Source organism: Rhopalosiphum padi, chromosome 1 (genome assembly GCF_020882245.1).
Source record: "Rhopalosiphum padi isolate XX-2018 chromosome 1, ASM2088224v1, whole genome shotgun sequence".
Lineage (NCBI taxonomy): Eukaryota > Metazoa > Arthropoda > Insecta > Hemiptera > Aphididae > Rhopalosiphum > Rhopalosiphum padi.
Window position 1 is genome coordinate 30,436,643 of NC_083597.1, and position 23,461 is coordinate 30,460,103.

The window sequence follows — 23,461 nt, forward strand, 5'->3', positions numbered from 1 at the left end:
AATAAAAATTGTGTTTATTAACACCAAATACTCATAATTTATTTATGAGTAATGAATTGTCAAATGTCAAACACACTCATTTAAAAATCTTATGTATAAATTAATAAATTAATACATTTATACATTTATACATTTATCGAGTAATAATTAATTTGTGTTCAATAATAAATTTTCAACTTAAAAATTATATCAAACATTGTTGATATTTTATACATTTGAAAATGTAAAGTAACAACCAGTATAACATTTTCATACAAAGTAATATGTTTAATCTTCAAAAAACAAAATAATTAGGTATTGATATACATAAATACGAACAATTAGAGCATACTACACAATTTTTGATTCTAAAATGACTTAAAATTATTAATTAATATTATCTTGACAAGCAAATTCAATATTGTATAAAAATCGACTTTGCTATAAACACGTTATCGATCAATTCACTGGCTTTTGTACAATATAAAATAATTTCTATAATATAATACGAATATACGACATAAAATAAGAAGACTTAATTAATTTAATGTTGATGAAATAATAATAAGATTATAACATTAAAGACAATATATTGCAGATGACATTTTAGGAGATGATAACGTTTTAAAAATAGAATCGTTATTATAATTTAAAATATTCTAAAATGTTCCTGTAACATTATCATTTCGAAATCATATTTATGACAGCTACTTAGTTATAGGAGTATAGGAAAAAAATCATTGAATATTCTAATTATGATTATAAAATATTAAATAGTATTGGTGAGTGGCAACTATACAAATAAAAAAATTAATTAAAAAGAAATAGACTAATAAGTCAAAATAGCAGCAATACAAGTTATTTTACAATATTATAATTATTATTAGATATGAATCCAAAAATTAATTTAACATACTTAATAAGTATTACAAACAAATTGGTTGGTTTTTCAAATGAATCGGTCATTTAATAAATTATAAATAAATAAATATAAATATAAACATACAAAAATATGAAAAATATAGGTACAATAATCATATAAATGGGTAAGTAGTTTGGTTTTTATCACAGTTATAAATTGCGAACGGTTGAGTATCTGAAACACCTGGAACACGGAAACTCTGGATCTGGTTCCTAAATTTCAGGAAATGCACCACCACAACGAGGTCAAGATAATACACAAGGCATTGACTGTGTGTTTTGGTGAACTACTTCTAGCAAACCTCAACTGCGTCTCGTTGAATTTTCTAGAGTTATCTTTAAAAAAAAAAAATTACAATTTTTGCATTTTTCATCTGTAAAATATAGCACAAAATTAATGATCCCTTTTGCGTGGGATGAGAAGGACATTGGAAGTCACTTGAATTATTTTACAGGGACACTTGTCTATGTACCACTATCGAATGTATCCCTTAATAAGGCACTTGACCTTATTGATTGCTACTCTTCGGAAAAACCACGATATTGTAGTGTTGATATATGCGCCCCCTAGTGGAGTATTCATATTCAGAACCAAACTACTTGTGTTTTTTCAAAATTAAAATAAATAATTACTAAGAATTTTTTATTCAATTAAATAAATTATACGATAAATTAAAATACGGTAAACATAGATTAAATATGTATTTACACAAATAATGTATATTTAATCCATATTGTAAATTAAAATATAGTTTTTTTTTTCAATTAAATTAAACTTAAGCTAAACGCGCTATAATATTCTTTTAGATAGTCTAGTATATGGTGTTATAAAAAATAATAGTCTTAAATCGGTTAAACTATTATTATTTTGATCTAACTTGTGAATTTCATGACGCATATCATTCAACATTATACGAAATTATAAACTTAAAACTGAACGTTTAATGTTAAATATTTAAGTTAAGTACTTCATAAATTATCGCAAAAAACATTGTTTAAATTTTTTTTTTAAATCGTATGTTTTAATAATGAATGAACAGTTGTAGAACTAGTAGTACTTTACACGTTTACCGCAAACTAAGAAAATATATTAGGAAAGACTACTAAAATATTTGTGAGTATGTACCATAGTTGAGATATTTGTAACGGAAAGCTATAAAAAAAAAAAATGTGATTATCTTCTTGGAGTCATAAAAACATTGAAATTGTCAAGCTTGTCCGACTTTTCATACATATTTTTATCATTATTATCTATTTTTAACCACTATTTTAAAAAGATAAATTACTAGCTAGAAAGTAGAAGATACACAACGGTTTGTGTAATTGAAATTGTGTAGTCCTAAACAGGATAATATTATTTTTTAAATAAATTTGAGTTATGTGTTCTTATGATATGTAAAGCCACATATAGTTTAGATGAAACAATATCGTACTCCGTATAGTCACAAAACAGATTTATTAGTATATTTGGAGTCTAGTCACTTGAGATTGACTTACTAATACAGAATAAGTTATTATCTTGCGAAAACCCATTTTGAAAGAACTAGTAACATGATAATATTGCCAGAAAAAAAATATTTCAAAGTAAGGATGAATAAGTCAAATGATTAAGCCTACAAAAAAAAAAAATGACATCTCAAACCAGATTTCGATGTCAAGAGTCTCTACGCCAGCCGGTGCTTCAAAAAAGCTATTGTAACAAGTAACTGCATTTTTTTTTTACTTTTGAACCACTCTTTATATTCTTTAGAATGCATTGAATATTACATATTTACTAAGATCTTCTTTTATGGATATCTCAAAGTAGATCACTAACTAGCGAAACAACCGACATTTCAAAAAAAAAAAAAAAAAATTAAATGCATGTCTAAATCTTCATAACGGATATATAACGGTAAAATATAGTACCGACATAATATATTATATTTCTTGGAATAGAATTACAACATTTAAATATTTTAAAATATATATATTAATTTTGATTGATAAGATTAATATAATTTACCTCTACTTCTTACATACTTATTCAAAGTAAAATATTATAATTATTTTGCTTTCAATGAACACTATTAAAAACATAATATTCCTACATAATTTTCTAATCATTTTATTAATAACTGTAACTAATCTATTGAATATTTCTAGTAATTAAAAATAATGAAATTTACATTTGACAAGTATACATTATAAACAGCTCAAAAGAAAATCCATTTTTGAAATTATTTATTATTTCTCCATCAATTTCACGAATGGTCAAAACATTTTGAATTAATGCCTATACAGCAGAATACTAATCAATAAAAAAAAGTAAGTAAAATGTCCTCGTACTAAGAGCTCTCATATGTCAGTATTAAGTCCGTAGTTTAAAAAACTAATAAAAATTCCAAAATTTTCATATTATGCTTAAATACGATATCTATACTGATATTATTTTAAGTTATAAAACATTAAATTTAAGCACAAAATTTGGCGTTTTCTGTTCAAAAAGTGAAACATAATAAAACAAAAAACTAACATAATTAACTATATGAGATACGATTATTCAAACTCATTATATACCTAAAATAATCAATTAAAATTTATCGAATATTCAAATGAAGATGCTACAAAAATACGATAATAAATCAGCTTAAAAAATGCATGTCATATCAATAATACAATTTATCGTTTATATTCCAGTTTATTGTCTTATACATAATCCATATATCCCTAATTATAATTTTTATATTCTTGAGTATAGTTAAAAATATTATAATCATTATTTACTTAATAAGCGTAGTAAATTATAATAACTTATAATATTTTTTTTATTATTATTATTTTAATATTGGTAATAGTTTACTTTTTTTGATTTTATTTAATAACATAATTTAGAAATAAGCCACACTTTATCAGCCAACGTTTAATAAAACTTGTAAAATAATATTCGTACTTAGAATATGAAATTATTGCTTGGTAATTTTTTTTTTCAGAAGAATAATAGTTTGTAATTTCATCAATTTTTTAAGGGGCTCTCCACACGTATAATCGGCTAAGCTTCGTCTTCGTCGGTTCTTCGAATCTTTCCGCTCCACCATAGCTATTAAATTGCCACATGCCTTTTTTCCTACGCATCGTCGTTTATCTTTCTTTCGAGTTTATTTTATAATACTAACACAACATTGTATTTGCCGGTATAAATTTTTTTTGCATATTGCCTATGAAAAACTTTTGCCGATTTTTTAAATTTAGAATCATATACAATTTTTTATCCACCAATCGTACAACAGAAACAATATTTATAAAAGGACTGGGTCTTCATAGTTTTAATTCATTTTTCAAGAAACTGCTATATTTTAATTATTGTAAAAAACTTATTACAATTACATTTCTAATAAAATTAATAACGAGACGATTGACAAATATTTTGTAAACTTGTTTTTCTCATTCAAGACGTTAAGATTATTCATTGTTTTTAATTACGTAAGCGTGTTTAAAAACAACATATGATTTTACAATAAAATACACTTAAATCAGTTACAGTTTCTATATTTTCAAACAATATTTCAAGTTTCATTCAAAAACTGTAAAAGTTGAACAATGTACTAAATATATAAATGCAACATAGTATTATTTCGCGTGTCATGAGATAATATTACTAAAATAAAATACAAAATAATTAAAAAAATTAATATATCTACAAGGAATGAGAATAATATTAATTTTCAAACAAAACAAACGTATACCTATGTATATATTACAATAAAATAATATTTACTATAAAAATTAAATATAATGATATCATCTTAAATACAGGTACATATAACATTATATAACGATGTGTAAAATTCAGTCTCTTATAAAGTCGACCCAACGCTGAACTCGTACATTCAAAGTTCGGAATAAATATTTAAAGGCTGTACAAGGGCCTTTTGAATCCTAATAACAATTATTTGTTTTTTTTTTTCATATTTGTATAGGCGTACCGATATATACAAAAACATGCCTCCGGCACGGTGGCGTTGCAGTCGGTCGATAACTCGGTAGGTCCAGTAGTTGTACTCGGCACTTGACGTGTAGGTAAGGTATTACACTGTGTCCAAAACATTCAACAAACAATATAATAAATCGATGCGGTCCCCCGCACAGTATCACATTTTCAAAATACTTGTGTGACCACTATCTTCTTCTGTTAACACAATCCAATACCGGTGGTTTAAAAATTGTTGGTGGACATTTAACAAAATTTTTTTTTTTAAAGCGGTAGGTATATCTAATGATTTTTTTCTAACCAGCATATACCAGCATACCGATATCCATTATGCGAGCGAATCGTTCAGCACCGAACAACTTGTTTATGCAGCTACATGTAATATAATAATATACAATGTGATGAGTCTATAATATTATCGTTTACGATTCAAAATATATAAACTTTTTTAAGTCGTTTTTAAAAAAAAAAAATGTAAAAGCGTGTGCAATAAACGAACGTCAATGATATAGCTACAATACAATAGTTATTCGCACAACATAAAAATAGCAATAAATCGAAACGCGAATGTCATGCTGAAAAACCAAGTGATATGTAAAACCGACAAAACATTTGTATAGGTTCCTCTGGGTTGGTTTTACTCGCAAAAATAATAACCGATCTTACGTGTTAATATAATACACATACACACCCATTGAATTCGTGCAACTTTTGCTATATAATTACTATAGCATTTATTCACATTCCGCTTATAATATTAAGTCGGAATCAGCGAGTTTATATGATTGTATAATATTAAATATGAAATATATAAATAAATTTAAACATTTTATAAACATTTAATTTTGTTTAAAACACAACACTGTATTATTAAAACACCATACCATGCATTTGCACCAGCATACGATTGTAGATACACAAGTATCCGTAAAAAAAAAAAATAAGCAAATCCATAAAAAAAAAAATAACCGTTCACAGAAAAAAAAACTGACACCCAAGTACGCAAATATATTAACCGATTACGTTAAATGATTACAATATATCCGGTGCCATGAAAAGGGACATTATAACAATATTTACAATGTGAAAATAGTTGCCATTGGTCAATAAAATTTGACGCGTTCAACGATCCTGATCAAACACCGGGAGCATTATTTTGAAATTCATAATACCACCATGCACCCAAAACAATTTACTAGAATAACTTCTACGGCGATACGAATCGTATGTATTATAAACGCACCGTTTGCAACACATACCTACTATTAACTGCACTAACCGAACACCAAATATGCACCTTTATGCGAGTGCATTTTTAATTGCTCGATTAGCATCGCAAAGGGAGCGTGCGTTCGATACCGAGTGTTTGATTACAAATAGATATTTTTAAAAATCGATTAGATTAATTTCAACTGTTCGGCAAACACAGCGTGTACAACACACACACAAAACAGATTTGTGTACAATTTATTTTTATTTGCACGTCTAATCGTTCAGGTAATCGAATACTCGGTATAAATAAAAAAATAACAGAAAAATTAAAAAGAAACACACCGATAGCAATATATAAGTCCCATTCAGCCCATTTTTTATAATGCGTAAAACAAAAAGCCTCACCTGCGTCCAATATCAGATCACCGACGTCTGTGTTTTGATTGCCCTTGTGATCCCGTCTCACTTCCAGCCACGTCGGTCTGAGTACACTGGGCGCTGCAGTCACTTCTTGCCGATGTCCCTTATTTTCAGCTCTACAACCAAACCACCAATATCCAGCATTACGGGGGAAAGGTGGGTCTGCAATATCGACCTGAGAAATTGAAACAAACGATTGATATAGACAAGTTGAAAACTTTGATAATTTGTTGACGTTGATGTTTAAAAATAATAATATCATATTATACTGACTGCAAATGTCCTGTCGTTGAATCTGTAATAGTTCTCGTCTTTGAAGAAATATGTATAGCCATTCGTGTAATGCAAAACTGCGTCTATGTTATCTGGTATACCGTCCCAATTGCTAATAGGTTTCGGATACGTGCTCTTTACAGGAGGTTTTTGCATTGGGTCGAATTTCCAAAACTTTGAGCCTAAAATAAATAATAATTAGTATATTATATTATTATATAATAAACAACTAATGGGTTGATTTTTTTATTTGTATTTTAATTGTATTGTTAAACTTGTAATACCTAAGTAATGTTTTTTTTTTGATTTATGAGCGATTTCAAAGTTGAGTATATTAAGGAAATATAAATACAAATTATTATACTCCTAATTAATCATAGTCAGAAGTTGATATCGATTAGTTTTTAAACTTGAAAAAGTGCGTGAGAATAAAACATAATTCAAAAAAAAATACTTTCATATAATTAATATAGTTATCTAAAAAGTAATAAACTTTAAGAGTAAAATAGAAATGCAAGTTGATAAATAAAATAGATAAAAATTCATGTAAATAATTGGTTTCTTATTCGAACGTGTTAAAATAGTACTAAATAAGACGTAATATAGTAAATACCTACTTGTATTGATTTCATAATAACAACAATAACTTAGACAAACTCTTAATTATTTGAATACAAAATTAAATTAAAAACCAGGGAACTCGATCAGATGTATAGTAGATTAGAATTTACTTCGTCAGCGAATAGGTTATATTAATGGATGTATTCAATTTTCATAAAACATTGCAGAAATACGATAAACAATTCTAAGCGAAGAAGACTGATGAATCACCGTCTATTACTAAGGATAGTTTATGTTATATTATATTCATAGTACTATTATTATTATTTTCGTAATTCACTAAGTTATAATAATTTTACGGAAAATGTCGCATATAACTTGAATCAATAATAACATAATAAGGTTTATATTATATTCAAGGTATAAATATAATTTTTTTATTCGAAAACACATTTTTTATAAAGAATTAAAGAAAAAATATGAACAGATATTGAAATATATAGAAGAACAAAACATTAATTTTCTAATAAAAAATAACAATTTACAGATTCTACTACACAAAATGAAATAAATAATAAAACAATATAGCATGAAACTATTGAACCTAAATAAAATGAAACTCCCAGGTCATTATTTGTAGAAACTATTATTCAGCAGTATCTGACATTTACAGATACATTTATAGATAGAGTAGAAACTGAAAAAGTTCAAATCGTCATATATACCTTAGAAATAATAGAAATAATAAATACTGTATGAACAAATTCATGAAAGCATATACAAAGATTGTGCAGAACTATTGTCTATGACACCTAGCTGTATATTGGGTGCAACAGATAAGTAGTTGGAGATATTTGAAATGCGGTGCTATTAGAGCTATCTTCAATAATTAAGATTAAAGCAAATTTTACAAATTTCGCTTCACAACGAAAGGTCGGATAAAAAAAACATTTCTCAATTTTCTCTTCGCTCAGAATTTGAATTTATAAAAGTTAAAAATATTAAATTAACGTAGATTGTTAACTATTTCTTAGGTTAAAAATCATTACATGTAATTAAACGTGTATGAACTACTCAGTTTACAATCTGCCTCTAAGTAAATTAGAATGTATGGTCAAGACAAATAGTTTAAGTATAATATTTTTGATAGCAATAATATAAAGTTTTAAAAAAATTAAATTGAATTATTATTCAAGTTATAGTATTTGTTTCAAATTGTACTAAAAAATCTTAAAAAAACAAATAATTACATGAATTCAAGTTGGTTATTTTTGTTGCTAACGTATCCAAGTATAATAAGCGAAAACATTACTAGTCTTATAAAATAATTTACCTACTTAAGTATAGTATACGGTATAAGTATATGTATTGTTCAAGCTCAATAAATATAGTATAATATTGTTATTTTGTGCTGATTGCTTTTTGTGTTATAAATGTGTTAAGTAACTACTTACCATCCAATAGAAGAAAGTTCAAATATTAAGTTTAAAAAAACTTAGTTGTCGTTGCTTAGTTAAGATAACGTAAACGGGTTAGTTATGAAACACATAATATTAAGTAACATTGTATTATTAGTAAAATGTCTTTGGTATTTAAAATTTAAATTCGTTTTTATCAGACGAATGCAAGAGGATGAAACGATATAATATATCCGTGTTACACAAAACTAACCTTTGAAAAAGTAAATCTTTCCGTTCCCGCTCCAAACTAGAGCGGCGTCAACATTATCCGGGATACCGGCAAAGCCTTCGGCTATGTCTTTTGGATACCCGTCATCCATTGTGGTGTCAGTGTACTTCCAATACTTTGTGCCTTTGAAGAAATAAGTTTTACCGTTTTTATACGTAAATGCAGCGTCTATGCTGCCTGGAAGGCCAGACCACGTGCCTGCGATAGGCTTGGGAAATCCTTGAGCGAGTCCGTCGTCAGTCAACTTCCAATAATAATCACCTATACAGAGAACGCAGTTTTTTCATTATTTTATAATACCGTACAAAATAAAGAAACACTCGACGACCGACGGCAAACTGTACCTTTAAACACAAACGTTTCACCGGCGGCCGAATTGAACAAAGCGTTCACTTTAGTGTCTGTGCATAATTCAGCGTCGCTGCCCTCTGTGCCCGGCGGTTCTTGCGTTGTTGTCTTTTTACCCGATCCTTGGCTAGTACTGTCGTCGTCGTTGTCTGATCCTTCTGCCGAGGTGTTAGCACCGTACAGAGCCTAGAAAAGTGGAAAAATTTAAATGTGTTGTTCATGTCTCGTCCAGTTTAGTGTACTATTATAGGTAATTATTTTGATGTTCAACCTGAATGGCTTCTACGTCATCGCTATCCAAATTAAATGACGGATTATAACCTCTATAGAACGGTGCCATTAATGCGGACCGGACATCCGAGTGAGATAATCCTAACGAGTGACCAAATTCATGAGCTGCTACTTGGAACAAATTAGTACCTATAAAAAAAATACACATGAATGTTAGTACGTCACCATCTGCAATACCTGTATATTGAGTAATTTTATAATCTTTTTTCATACAACTAATTTTTCAAATATATTATAAAAGTGTAAATATCGAAATTATAATATTATAATAATAATAATTGTGTACTAAATAAAAAACAAATTAGGCATTTTTTTTCATATTTTAATTTACATTGGTTACAGAAAAAATTTTATATTTCATTTTTAATCAACCTGTGTTGTCAACAATGGTTGTCAACCTTACTATCCGTCTATTATACAATTCAACGTTTCAATACTTTATAAAAATCTTCATTCATCTATTTTTTTTTTTAATTAAGACCATTTTTAACTTTGAAAATATTCTTTTAAAAATGTTTCAAAAGCTGTATCACTTTACAAAGATCTTTAGTTAAAACAAAAAGCTTTCAAAGGTAATTTTTAAAAGTAAAATAGTTATATTCAAAGTGAAGAAGGAAAGCCATTTATTTTACAGTATTGGTTTTTTTTTTTTTTTACAAGAATTTTAGGAATAATTACATTTTAGTAATTAATAATAATATACCAGAAACTTTACATGCCCTCATCACTATTCACTAGTCAATTTTAAATTGTATATTGACGCACCACACACGAGTGATTTTTTATATGTTTAGTCGTATTAAAACACTGTGAATAATAATGAAATTATCGGTAAATTTCAAAATCAAATTATTAAAATCACATTTCGAAGAAATAAAAAGTGTTTATGCATTATAACATTTGACTGTAAAATAACTATAAAAATAATAATAATAACTTATATATTTATAGGTTAGGTTATAATTAATAATTAATAATTTTCATATTTTAAGAAAGTATTAGATTGGTGGAATGTGTATTCCACCAATACATAAAATTACGTTTGGATTATCATCGCTAGATAATTAAATAAGTTTCTAACTCTTTATTATTTATATCAAATACTAACGACCATAAGTTACATATTTTGGAAATAAATTTCTTTTTTGTTTATTTATATAGAATATTAAATATTATAACTATAAATTATTTATGATAAACTAAATAATATAATTTTAAAACAGTCGAACTAAAATAACAATCTAACCTTTAAATGAACCTATTGACCATTTTTCTGAATCATCAAAATGAGCATCACCACCGTACACTGGAAAGAAAGCATGTGCTAAAGTTCCACCTGGACCGTCGAATGGATCCCCATCGCCGTGTTCGCCTTTTTCAAATCTGATTTCAATGTGTACCTATTTTTACAGTTTTTAAAAAACTATTAAATTTCAATATTATACAACAACATTATCAAAAAATTAGAATTAAGTTTTCATCATTATTCGGCACATAATAAACCAAATTATAATTAAATACGTGATCAATAGATAATTTATGAAACAATATAAATATTGGTCTATTTGTTAACTTATTGAAATTTATTTTTAAAATTAAAATACACATCAAATTTAGTTTATATTATAAATTAATCATTTCGAAACAGTGACATATTAATGTATTATAATATATTCCAAACTTACTTGTCCGGACTTTTTGTGAGTAAACGTCAACGGTGTAACTTCAGACCATACGTCGAATGCTTTCCGGATTTCCGAGTCCGTTTCCGACTTACCCAGCAGTTTAGGATACTTGGATATTTTATACGTCAAATCTTTCACCCTCCATCGGCTACCTATAAATATATATATACATTATACATAATATTATGGATATTATGAATAATATATTATACAACATGTGTAATGTGTATATAATATAAATACATTTGTGTATGACACACAGCGTCGAATAATTAGAGGAGATTAATCGGCTAGGTCGAAATATGCATAATTATCATAAGCACAGTTTATACAACCAACAGTTCTTGTGTGACAAATATAATATTGTCTCATTTCCTTGATCCTACTAGTGTTTCCGAGTCCTACATTATTTATATTGTTCAACGTGCACGTTTAGCATTTTTAAAACAACACATTACATTATTGTTATTATTATTGTTGTTGTTGATATTATTATTATTATCATTATCATCATAGTGAGAAATATATACACGTAGGACATAAGTACGGCAAATCTGTCGGATTTTTTACGGAAATTCGTTTCATTTCAATGTATACTCATACAAGCGTAAAAATGTTCAATATCGTTTAAATCATTTTTTTAGCCTTATACACAAAAATCAAAATTCAATTGGTCATGGCATTACACGATAATTGCATACGTGTAAGACGATAGGAAAAAATATCAATAGACGTTCATGACGAAATATGTAACAATTGTATTGTTTTTTATATTTTGTTTGTTTATTTACTTATTTTTATTTAGTCTAAAGAAGGCCGTTAAAAATAAAATAATTTAAACGAAGTTTTTATTTAATTGATAATAATATAAGTACTGGTAATATATTAATATTATTCGTTAAAAAATAATATAATAATATACTGATTGTTATACAAATTATATATTAGGTTTTTATAAACATGTTCTTGTATCTTCGACTAAATAATATTAGGATGTTAAGTAGGTACCTACAATATATCATATATTAACAATCATTGTTGTTTTAATATATAATTTTAAAATAATAACATTAATCGACAAAATATTCAGAAAATAAACAAATTAATGTATATATAATCAAGACAAGAAAAACCATTTACTTTTTTTATCATTATAAAAAGTAAAACAATTAACAACTTACGTAAAATGTAAAAACAAAGAAATACCTTCATTAATTATGAACAGTGAATATTGTAATTTTATTAAATTTAATTCGATTTATATTATGAAATATAATACAATTTTTATGATGGTAAATATATTTTTTAAATCAAAATATTAAATGTGTTCAATTGTTGTATACATTTAATACATATTTTAGTGTTACCTTTTATATTAATTTATTTATTGAATATAACAAAAATATTGTAAATGTTATTCGGGGTCATTTTAGTCATAAACGTATTCTAAACAATGATATTATTACCCAGGAAAGTTACAATGGCATGCGTGCAAAACAATTATTTTATTGTTGTTTCAGTTTTGGCCAGAGGATACTTGACAATAATGATGTTTGATTGGACCGGATATTCAAACATCCGAGTTATATAATTTGATGCAAAAGGGCTAATTTCGATAGAACTATAATAGGTAGGTACATACAAACAATTTACATAATAATATACGTCTTTCTATGCATACACAGCAACTGTGTTAATATATCACTCGTACTTATTAGATAATTGGAGAATTTTTAATTAAGACTGTTATCTTTTGTTGGATACAATAAGAATCCACATTTATCCGGAATACGGTCGACATAATATCTATTCTCGTATAAATATACCCAACGATTAACGGCAACAGTTTACTATTTAAATCGAATTCTACAATAAATTAATTTTTTTTTTATTATTATTGTACAATGATATTATATATATATATATTATACTGCAATTGCCTGAGTTATTATTTAACTACAGACATTATATAAGAATTTTCTAATAGGTATACATACGATAAAATGTGACCCAGAATACACATTGAATAAGTCAGTACCAGATTTGAGGGACGGTTTACACACATGCACACACTCACACACGTATAAATTTATAAATATATATTGCAATATTACGTTATCTCCGCGTAGTATACATACATACATATATATATATATATATATATATTATATATTATATGATGAATGTGTACGTCCTTTGTCCAGGACCGACAAGACAAGTGGAAAATTGGTCGCATTGAACTTGACAAAATAGCGTAAAAGAGATTTAACGCGTACGCATTATAAAAGAACAGGTAATATGGACCACAGCGTTTAAGAAATACTCGTGTATGTCTGTGTGTGTGTGTGTGTGTGTGTGTGTGTGTGTGTGTGTGTGTGTGTGCGTGCGTATGCGTGCGTGCGCGCGTGGAGGGAGAGATCTTTTTTACCACCAATAACAATTACAACGCGTGTATATGTATTATTATCACAGTCTATGACTAAGTGCAATTATTTATTTTTCTATTGTAGAAAAAAATATGCGGAAATTTGTATATGTGATGTCATCGAAACAATATTTTCAATCAAGTATTTCACGTCAAAATAATAGATACGGTACACGCATAATATTGTGATGGAACTCATGCAGAATACCTGTTGCAAAATAACATTATTGGCACAAAAACCGAATACCGTGTTGAATACAGAAGCTGAATATTTCGTACTTGATCGTAATTGTTATTGTTTCGTTATTTCAGAATAACTTGAAATATATTTTATTTTAAATACATCATACAATATATATATATATATATATATATATGTGTGTGTGTGTGTGTGCGTGTGTGTGTGCGAGTATATTTCAATATTATCATGTATTTTTATATCAGTTTAAAGTATTGCTTAAGATAATATAAAACACCTAAATCGACATCCCAAATAAAATTATTATTTATTTTTTTTGTATTTTTTTTATGCTCTACTTTGTTTCCATTTTAAACTTAATCGCTTTGTAGTGTGTAAAAAAAAAATAGTATAAAAATAAAATCACATATAAAATTTATGGTTTTTATTAGATTTTTTTTTCTAAAGAAAATTGGTTTTGAACCAGGCATTTATTTTTGATTTCAATTCCTACACTTGGTTGATTCTAAACAAATAAATAATAATACGAGTATAGGTAACTTAAGAATAATAACAATACTAAAATAAAAATATCAATATTAATAATATTCCAATTATTTGAATCAATTATGAAAAATATTTCTAATTTTGCTTTAGCTAGTTTTTTAAATTAAATTCAAAAACCCATTTCACATTAAATACAATAATATTCGTATAGTTGAAAATATAATAATTGGTAAAACAATTTTTATATTTCAATATCACGTATATATAAACCAACTGAACAATTTAATATAATTATGTTAAATATATAAACACATAATAAATGTATTTGAATTTGAATTTGAACACTAAATAAAATTTCAATCGGAAAATAGAAAATCAAGGCTACAACAATTTTGAAATTGTCGATGGAATATTATGTTACGCAAACGTACGTACTTTATTGTGTTTGGTTGAATGAATAAAAATAATATAAAAAGAGTAAGCATTTTTAAACCTTTGCTCACTAATATTTTTAATGAATAATTACATTTTTAATTCATTGGTAGATTATAACTTTCATAAATCAAATACATTTTTTATTTTTTCCTTATTATTTCTGTTATGATTTTAAATGATTGAAAAAATAACGAACTGTATACATTTAATATACAACGTCGATGCATAAATGATGAAGTACCTATTTCTCTTCAGTTTATTTTTTAATATTTTTCAAAATGAAAATTTTGTCTATTCATCCTAAACTAAATATGGTTTCCTATTGATTAAGTTATTAATATAATAAAAATAAAGTTAATATGTACTAAATTTCATATTTACCTTGTAGAGCATATCTTCTAGACCTGGAGTCTGTGGCAAATCCCACTTTGTCTCGGACACCACATCTAGGCATACTCATATAGTGTAGCGTTTCGTCATCCAAATGACCTTCAAAAATAAAAACAACGTGATTGATTAATAAATAACTAAAAACTCATGTGTCGACCTATAATTAATATTCAAATGGTACGAATACGTCATACATAATTGACATAAGGAAATATCAATCATATATACAATAATAAATACGATTTTATATCGGTTTAGTTATGTAATTTTAACATTAAATATTATTTTTAATATTTTTGAATTTAAGAGCTATATAGACACATAGTACATATTACAATACACTCTAAATTTATTTTCAAAAAATGTATGAAAATAAGAGTGTGTTTCTTGTTAATTATATTTTTTTTATTATTATTAATATTATTTTCACTGTATAGTATACTAAGTTATAGACATCAGCTAACACATGATTTAATCGTCTGTTTCAGATAAATTTAAGCATTTATTATTGGGCTATATTATTGTCATATTTTCTCCTATTTGGTTAGAGACACATATATATATGAAGTTAAAAATTCATCTTTTTTATCATAACAAAATATACAAATGCATATAACATGATATAAATAATAAATTCATTACACTTCAGTTTTGGACCATAACTAAATAAATTGAATGAAGAACAATTTTAGAATATTATAGAAAATGTCTTTTATATTAATCACAGTTAATAAAAATGCATTAAACATATTTTTCATTATAAGCCTAAAGGCTTGACAATCTTTAAAATAAAATAAGTTTAGTCGAATAATCATCAAACTTAGTGAATATTTAATCAAATATCTCTAAATGAACACCTAATGTTTAATATTTTAAATTTAAATTTGACTTATATTATAACATTAATTTTCTAAAATACAAAATAAATACGTTGAACGAAAAAATATGTCCGTTATGATTAACTATAGATTTGAAATGTATTATTAAAGCAATTTATTTTCATTAGCATATCATTTTTATTAGTTATTCAATATTTAATAGTTAGTATTACACACAAATATTATATAATATTAATACAAATGTTTTAATATGGCTGTCAATTATTGCTCATAAATATAAAATAATTAAATATTTGTGACTCATTTGGGAATTCAACATGAAACATTCATGATTCAAAAGTATCAAAATATTAAACAAAATACCAACTATATATTTTGCATAGATACATAATAAAATATTATATACGTTTCGCGTAAAAACCTATCGAACAAGTTTATTTGACCGAGTTTTTTTTTTTTTTTTGTCCCAAGGTCTACCGGAAAAAAATCATCTTATACATTTTTGTTTATATGTACTATACGAATACCTAATGAAAAAATAAATAGATTTGATGGTGTACGATTAAAACACCATGACAGCGGTGTGTTAAGGAAGGTCATTAATCTCCATGCTCACGCCCTTGGATCACGATATGAATCATTGAATGATCTCGTTGATTTACATTAGTAATTGTATATATATTATATTACGAATTATTATTTCATTTAATAAACAGTATTATATAAATATATATAATATATTATCAAAGTAAAAAAAAATTAAAAAAATATAAATACTTGATGGCAATTTTTTGCGTACTATGGTCATTTTGCAATGTAAATTCACTTTTTAGGTTCACTGACATTGAAACAGTTTCTTTAATAATATTTGGATGAGTCAGGTAAAATGACGCACTTACCTGTCAGATTTAGACCAACGAATGATTGAAACTCCATTAACGCTCGAGCCATTGTTTCCTCAGACATGATATGACCTGAATTTGGATTTTTCATCGAAGGGCTCAAGTAACCAAATTGAGATAAATACATCTGTAAAATAATTTTTAATATTGAGTTTATAATACTTTTATTAGTAAGGTATATTAATTTTGAAGATTGACTACAGTCTACAATTAAAAATATACACTTTAAATAGATCATATTTAATTTTCAATTCCAGTTCAAAAAAAAAATAATAAACAATGATAAAAAATCGTATCTAAAAATATCGAGTTCTCTAAAGACGTGTACCAACGTACCCATATATTTATAAATTTAATAGGTAGGTACTTATATATAAAGCGTAATAGACTAGTAAAAATGAAATTTGAATAACATATTATTTTTATGCTAAATAAATATTTTCTTATTTAATGTTGTAAATTAATTCCATTTTATTTTATTATTAGTTTATTTTTTAAAAAAATTTCATTATCGAGCTATAATAAATTTAAAAATAAAAAATAATAAAAATAATAATTGACCTTAAAACTGGTCTTACGTGTTTATTTTTATAATATAAAAATAATTATTTTACACACGTAGGTATAAATTAAATTGTTATTTACATATACTGTATGTTTATCGAAGAAGTATTGGCGTGTTCTATAACATTTGAAAACATTGTTACGCGTGTTCTAAAATCAATAGGACCGTTTAGAAGCATTTTAATATTGGTTATGAATTTGGAAAAAATTAAAAAGCAACGTCGACATCGATGAACTTTTGTAACAGGTTTCTCGGCCCGTTGTACCTGTATTACCTGATTTACATACACAGAAACAAAATTAATATTGCCATACTGACCATTGCTTGTGCGTCCGTCTGAACTGCGACCGCATATCGCAGCGCGCAGGATAACAGGACTAGTGAGCTCATCAACGCGAAACAAGATTTGCAGGTCGTCATGATGCGTGTAGCGCCGCGTAAAAGTTATACAGTTTCGTGCGTGCGAACGTTTTCGCGAACTTCTTTGCTATTGGAATTTTCGCGAAATTTTCGATTTGCGCTTGAATACGATAACAATATTATGCGGTATCGTGTTGTTAACCTCTATACATGTACGCTCGATTCGACTGGCAAATAATTTCTGCACGTCGAAACGATCGATCTCGGGAACGAAAAAAAAATCACGGTTCACGTGCTAGTTTTCGTATGTGTGGGACGCGCGTCAATAAAACAATTTTTATAAACATAAAAACCAAGAAAACGACGGGCGATCCCCGAGTGCCTGCGAGGTTCGTCACGATTCTGAAGCCGATTCACGCAGTCGGCTGCCTATTATATCGGTCTCCCACACCACTGGGCAAAACGCGTTATAGCATTGTACACGTTGTACTGCGGGATGACTGGCGGGCGGTAGGGCGATCGGCTGGTCGGGCATAGGTACCTGCCTGGCTGCCATACCTGTATAATACCGCATATGTTCCTCTACGTATTATACGAATGTGATTTTTCCCGTGACGATTTCAACAATTATAATTAGAACAGTATTGTTAAATGGATTTTGTTATGACGTTTTTTTCATCGAGTACGTCGGCTGCAGGTATGTGCACGTTTGGTATTGGATTGTACCTGCTCAATGTTTTGGTTTTGTAAAAAAAAAAATTAAAAAAAACTTTCTTTTTGCAGAAATTGAAATTTATTTTTTGGCAATTTAAAATAGGCGCGCTTAATAACGATTATTAATAATATAAAATATTATTATTGGTAAACTTAACAGTTGAAAGTAATAATAATATCATAACTGATATATAACCTATTTTATATATCTGTGGAATTATAATTTCATAAAAATTAGTAATACTTTAACCGTTTATCTTTACACTCTTTTTCGGTTTGAAATTTTCCCGAATTTATTTCGAATTGTCTTGTTTCCGGATGCCAAATTTCTGTCTACCAATTTATGAATATGGTTTAGATTATACGTCAATTATACTTCATATCCTTTTGTATGTTATACATGAGTCGTTTAAATGTTTAAAAGGAAAATAAAAATGTTAAACTAAAACCTTAGTCATGATATACTGTCTAGTGGAAATTAGCTCGTTTATTCTAGCGACGTCTATTTTTTTAAACACTGATAAATAATCATTTCTTTTCAGACACAAAAGACTGTTTTGCTATTCATATTATAAAACAACCATGTCATTAATCATTGTTCTAAATAATAATAATAGTATTTCATTATGATACATTTCGATATCATATTTATAAGTGTTTCTATCTTTTTGAAAGGTATTCTTAACAATTTTCCTTGATAAATTAACTTGCATTTTGGTGGTCTAGGTCCTACGAATATTATTGTCAACTACTTTAAAAATTGTATATGTCTAAATTCATACTTGCTTGTGCATAAAAACTATTACATATATATTTTTTTAATTTGATCTAAATCTAATACATTCTAGAATTTCTAAATACTTACTATACGTAATACGTCAATATTCTATACACATATTTCATGTTTCGTAATATCATGTATGTCGTATAGTATAAACGAATGATATCATAACAATTTTCAATAAGCCTTTTTAAATCTCATATCAGCATTAATATCTACAGACTCCTTAACTATATTCAAAAGGCTGTTATAAAGAATACGTTTTTTTCTAATGACCCATATGAATTGTATAGTTTGTTGTAGCATGGTTTAGCCACTAATATAAACAGTGATCTGCTTAATTACTCGCCGGATATTGATTATAAATTAAACAAAATTAGCAAGACACGTGCAATAATTAGAAATATGTACCATTCGATTTTATTTTATGAAATCTCTACGCATGCCAGTAGCTTGGAATTTCATTTCACATGATTTTTGATACATCCCAATAATGAACTATATGTCTGCTAATTACTCATATGTAGATGGTTGACGTAATTCTGCTAGAAAATCATTTAGTCATTTTCCAAAATAATTTTCTTCTTTATACATATTATATTAGGTTGAAAAACACAACACGAGACATTTTTTCCACCGATACTTATACACTCCAGCATACCCAACATTACTACTACTTACCCCCCTCCCACACGAATTTTTAAGAGTGGTAATCAGCTGATTTCTATAAATCTCGTGAGTCTCCAAAATATGAGCTACAATAAGTACACTGTGTCAGTGATATCATTGATAATTTTTTGGGCAAGAAAAGATCGATTCGAATAAATTATTCATCAGCCTTTCAGGGCATCAGAAAAACACTATTAGACTTCAGATACAATTTTGTGATACTTTCAACACATTTCAAACATAAGACTATCGGTAATCAAAATGTAAAATTCCTTACCTACAATTGTCATCAAACCTCTTAAAGTTTTTTAACAAAATCGATTTACTTGTTAATTTTTGAAAATCTATAGTTTACATATATGTATTTTGTATTCTGCAGATATAATAACATATTGCATAAAAATTTACCTATTTATTTTATTTTTATATAAACCGATTCCTAAGAATGAAATCTAGAATAAAACCCAACTATAATCGATTAATAACTGATAACTCTAAAAGGTTAAAATCAATACAAACTCCGTATTATATTAGACTGTATTATTATACTAATAAACAAGTTTGTAAAAAACGGATAGATAAAAAGAAAATTAGTGATATGTATAAATTATGTTCATAATTTAGTCAAAGAAAAAATTTCTCCTTGAATTACTCCTCATCTGCATATCGAAAAATCTAGAGCCACTGTTACCTAGCAAAAAAAAATCAATAACTATTTAATATTCCAACCAAATTTTTCCGTGTATATTATCTTAAACTATTAAAAATAATATTATTAGAACGTAACCTTATAAAAATGTATCGAAATCATATTTTTTGAAATTGAATACCCATGTTATAAAATTAAGTTATTAAAAGTCATAACTATGGATTTTAATATTAAGTAATACTAATTATTACCTATATACCTGTCAATTTAATTACAATTATTACAATATCAATGATAACATTATTTAAAAACATTTAATTTTTAAAGAGATATTTCTTGTATTAAATTTTGCTCAATAGTCAATAAGTGTTAACTTAATAATACCAAAATTTTCAGAAAAAGTGTAAATGAGTTTTTATAGTTGAAAAAACCAATACTTAAAGGCACATTATTCATTGTTAAATAATGATATAACCTTTGTATATTATTTGTATATTACATATACAAAGTAAACCTTTTGTAAAAACCACTACTTACATTATTGGTAGACTAAATAAAATAACTTCATACGTAAACCTATAAAGTATTTATAAATATAATTTTAACTACTTAGCGTTATCAAACTGTGTACTACATGCCTTATGCAGTTTAATATTACTTTTGAGTTATAAGTTATAACTTATGTATTCAAAATTTCAAAACCATCAGTTCATAATAAACTCTTTACAGACATAAATTATATAAAATTAAATGTTATTAATATATTTTTATCATAGAATATTACAAAAGATAATACAGTTATAAAAATAAATAAAAGACTTAAAATTCTATATCCACGCAAGCAAATGTAAAAGTATGACTTAATCTTTTTAATTACATTTTTTCTACAGAAGTAGGTTCTGCTTCAGCACTATTCAATATAAGTAGTATGAATAATGTCAACAGTGTCATTGTATGATATCAAATGTTTTAAATTATACTCTTATGTATATTGTATGAGTAAAGAACATTCTTGACTCTATAGGAAATGTCGAACTTTACAAACTCCTTAAAGTAACACTAAGTTTTTGTACAAAACAACTTAATATACCTATATGTACTTTTTCATTTCGTAACATGTTTTTTATGTTAAATTTAACAATACGCAATTATCTGTATACACTAAATAATAATATATACTACGTCACACAGTGTTTGGGATATTTTTTTATTCAGTGGCAGGAATTAAATGAACTATATAAAACACGTACCACCACTTAAATAAAAAAAATACCAAACACTGCGAGATCACTGTATAATATATAAACTCATAATTAAAATTAAAATTTTACGGACTGTTAATTATTAATATTAAACATTCAACGTTGGTTAAATAAACCACGTACGTATTATGTAGGTATTAATTGTATACCTAGTAAAAGTCACTGTAAAAATAAACTGTTTTGAAATATACGTACGAATTGTTTTTGACCTAATTCTTGAAACCATTGACCCACCCTGGATCTTATATCCACCTATTTTAAACTCAGATTTACATCCGGTGACTGTCTCTCGCCAGTCTTTAATTGAAGTTGCGATGAACTAATTGAATTCTAGACGCAAATGATTCCATTTCGAATAGCAACTAACAAAAGGTCCTTTCAAAATGACAAATCGTATTTATCTTAAGCACGAAATACATAATGTAGTTAGACGACGAGTTGGTGTTTTTTAGCAAATGTTTTGTGAGTAATTCGCTTTTATCAGTTAGCATAACTAAAATTTAAACACAATATTAACCCTGTGCCATTTAGTAGATTCATGGTGGAGCTGCATACATTTAAAATACAAGAGATTAGACGCAATCTAAAATAGGCTCTTTTTCTTTTACCTTTTACACATTTCTATTAAATGTTTACGTTTTAAAATAACTAAATAATGCCACTATGAAAAAAAATTAACTTACCGTTCAAAATAAAAATAATAAACTTGTGTTTATGGTAATTAAATTACAATTGACTTAAATAATTCACAGTAAATATTTAATAAAGTGAAATATGTAATATATTAATATACTATTATAATTTTTTTAATTTATATTTTACTAAGATATTTGTTTCAAGAGCAAATTAAATCTTCCTTTAATTTTTAACAGTTCAATATGTATAATGTATATATTACCTATACATTAATTTAACATTAATATATTTATTAGATTGGAGAATTGCTATCAAATTTGTTTTGAAAATTCTATATTACTTATCTCGAAAACACACATTTTTTTATCATTATATTCTATATTAACAAAAAATAGTAAGAAGATTTTTGATGAGAAAATTAAAAATACTAATATTTTTCTAGATCTCACAATACGATATTTTTTTTATTAGCAAATATTGACACGCACAATATAAAAAAAGTGAATACAAACGATGGACACTTCTTACCGGAAGCGATTAACTCCGGTTTTTATTCGTGTGTTATTATTATTTTGTTACTTTTTTTTTTTGGCTATTTTGATCTTGTTAAAGAAAAATTTCTGTCTATAAAATACAATTAATATGACGTTTTTGGGACAAGTACCGTTTAATAAATTATTTCATCATACCGTAAAAATCAACGACTTGAGAAATTTTGTAAAAAAAAAATAATAATAATAATAAAAATATGTCAATTAAAACTCCTCTTTGTTGACTTTAGTCGAAACACGAGTGCCTGA

General features: G+C 26.5%; 1 protein-coding gene across 3 annotated transcripts; it reads right to left on the reverse strand.

Annotated features, from left to right (window-relative positions):
• Window positions 1-243: 243 nt before the first annotated feature.
• On the reverse strand, window positions 244-18,365 carry LOC132929827 (matrix metalloproteinase-16). 3 transcript variants are annotated; one of them, XM_060995420.1, is made up of 11 exons: window positions 17,909-18,365; window positions 17,023-17,152; window positions 15,276-15,383; window positions 11,350-11,501; window positions 10,911-11,064; window positions 9,645-9,793; window positions 9,370-9,559; window positions 9,008-9,286; window positions 6,776-6,957; window positions 6,488-6,677; window positions 244-1,236 (listed from the first exon to the last, which is right to left on the reverse strand). In XM_060995420.1, exons 1-11 carry the CDS (start codon window positions 18,008-18,010, stop codon window positions 1,121-1,123), a joined length of 1,752 nt encoding a protein of 583 aa, XP_060851403.1. In that variant the 5' UTR covers window positions 18,011-18,365; the 3' UTR covers window positions 244-1,120. The 3 variants fall into 3 exon arrangements, with proteins under 3 accessions (XP_060851403.1, XP_060851412.1, XP_060851420.1); XM_060995429.1 differs by lacking the exon at window positions 244-1,236 and adding an exon at window positions 4,413-5,068; XM_060995437.1 differs by lacking the exon at window positions 244-1,236 and adding an exon at window positions 4,413-5,242.
• Window positions 18,366-23,461: the final 5,096 nt, after the last annotated feature.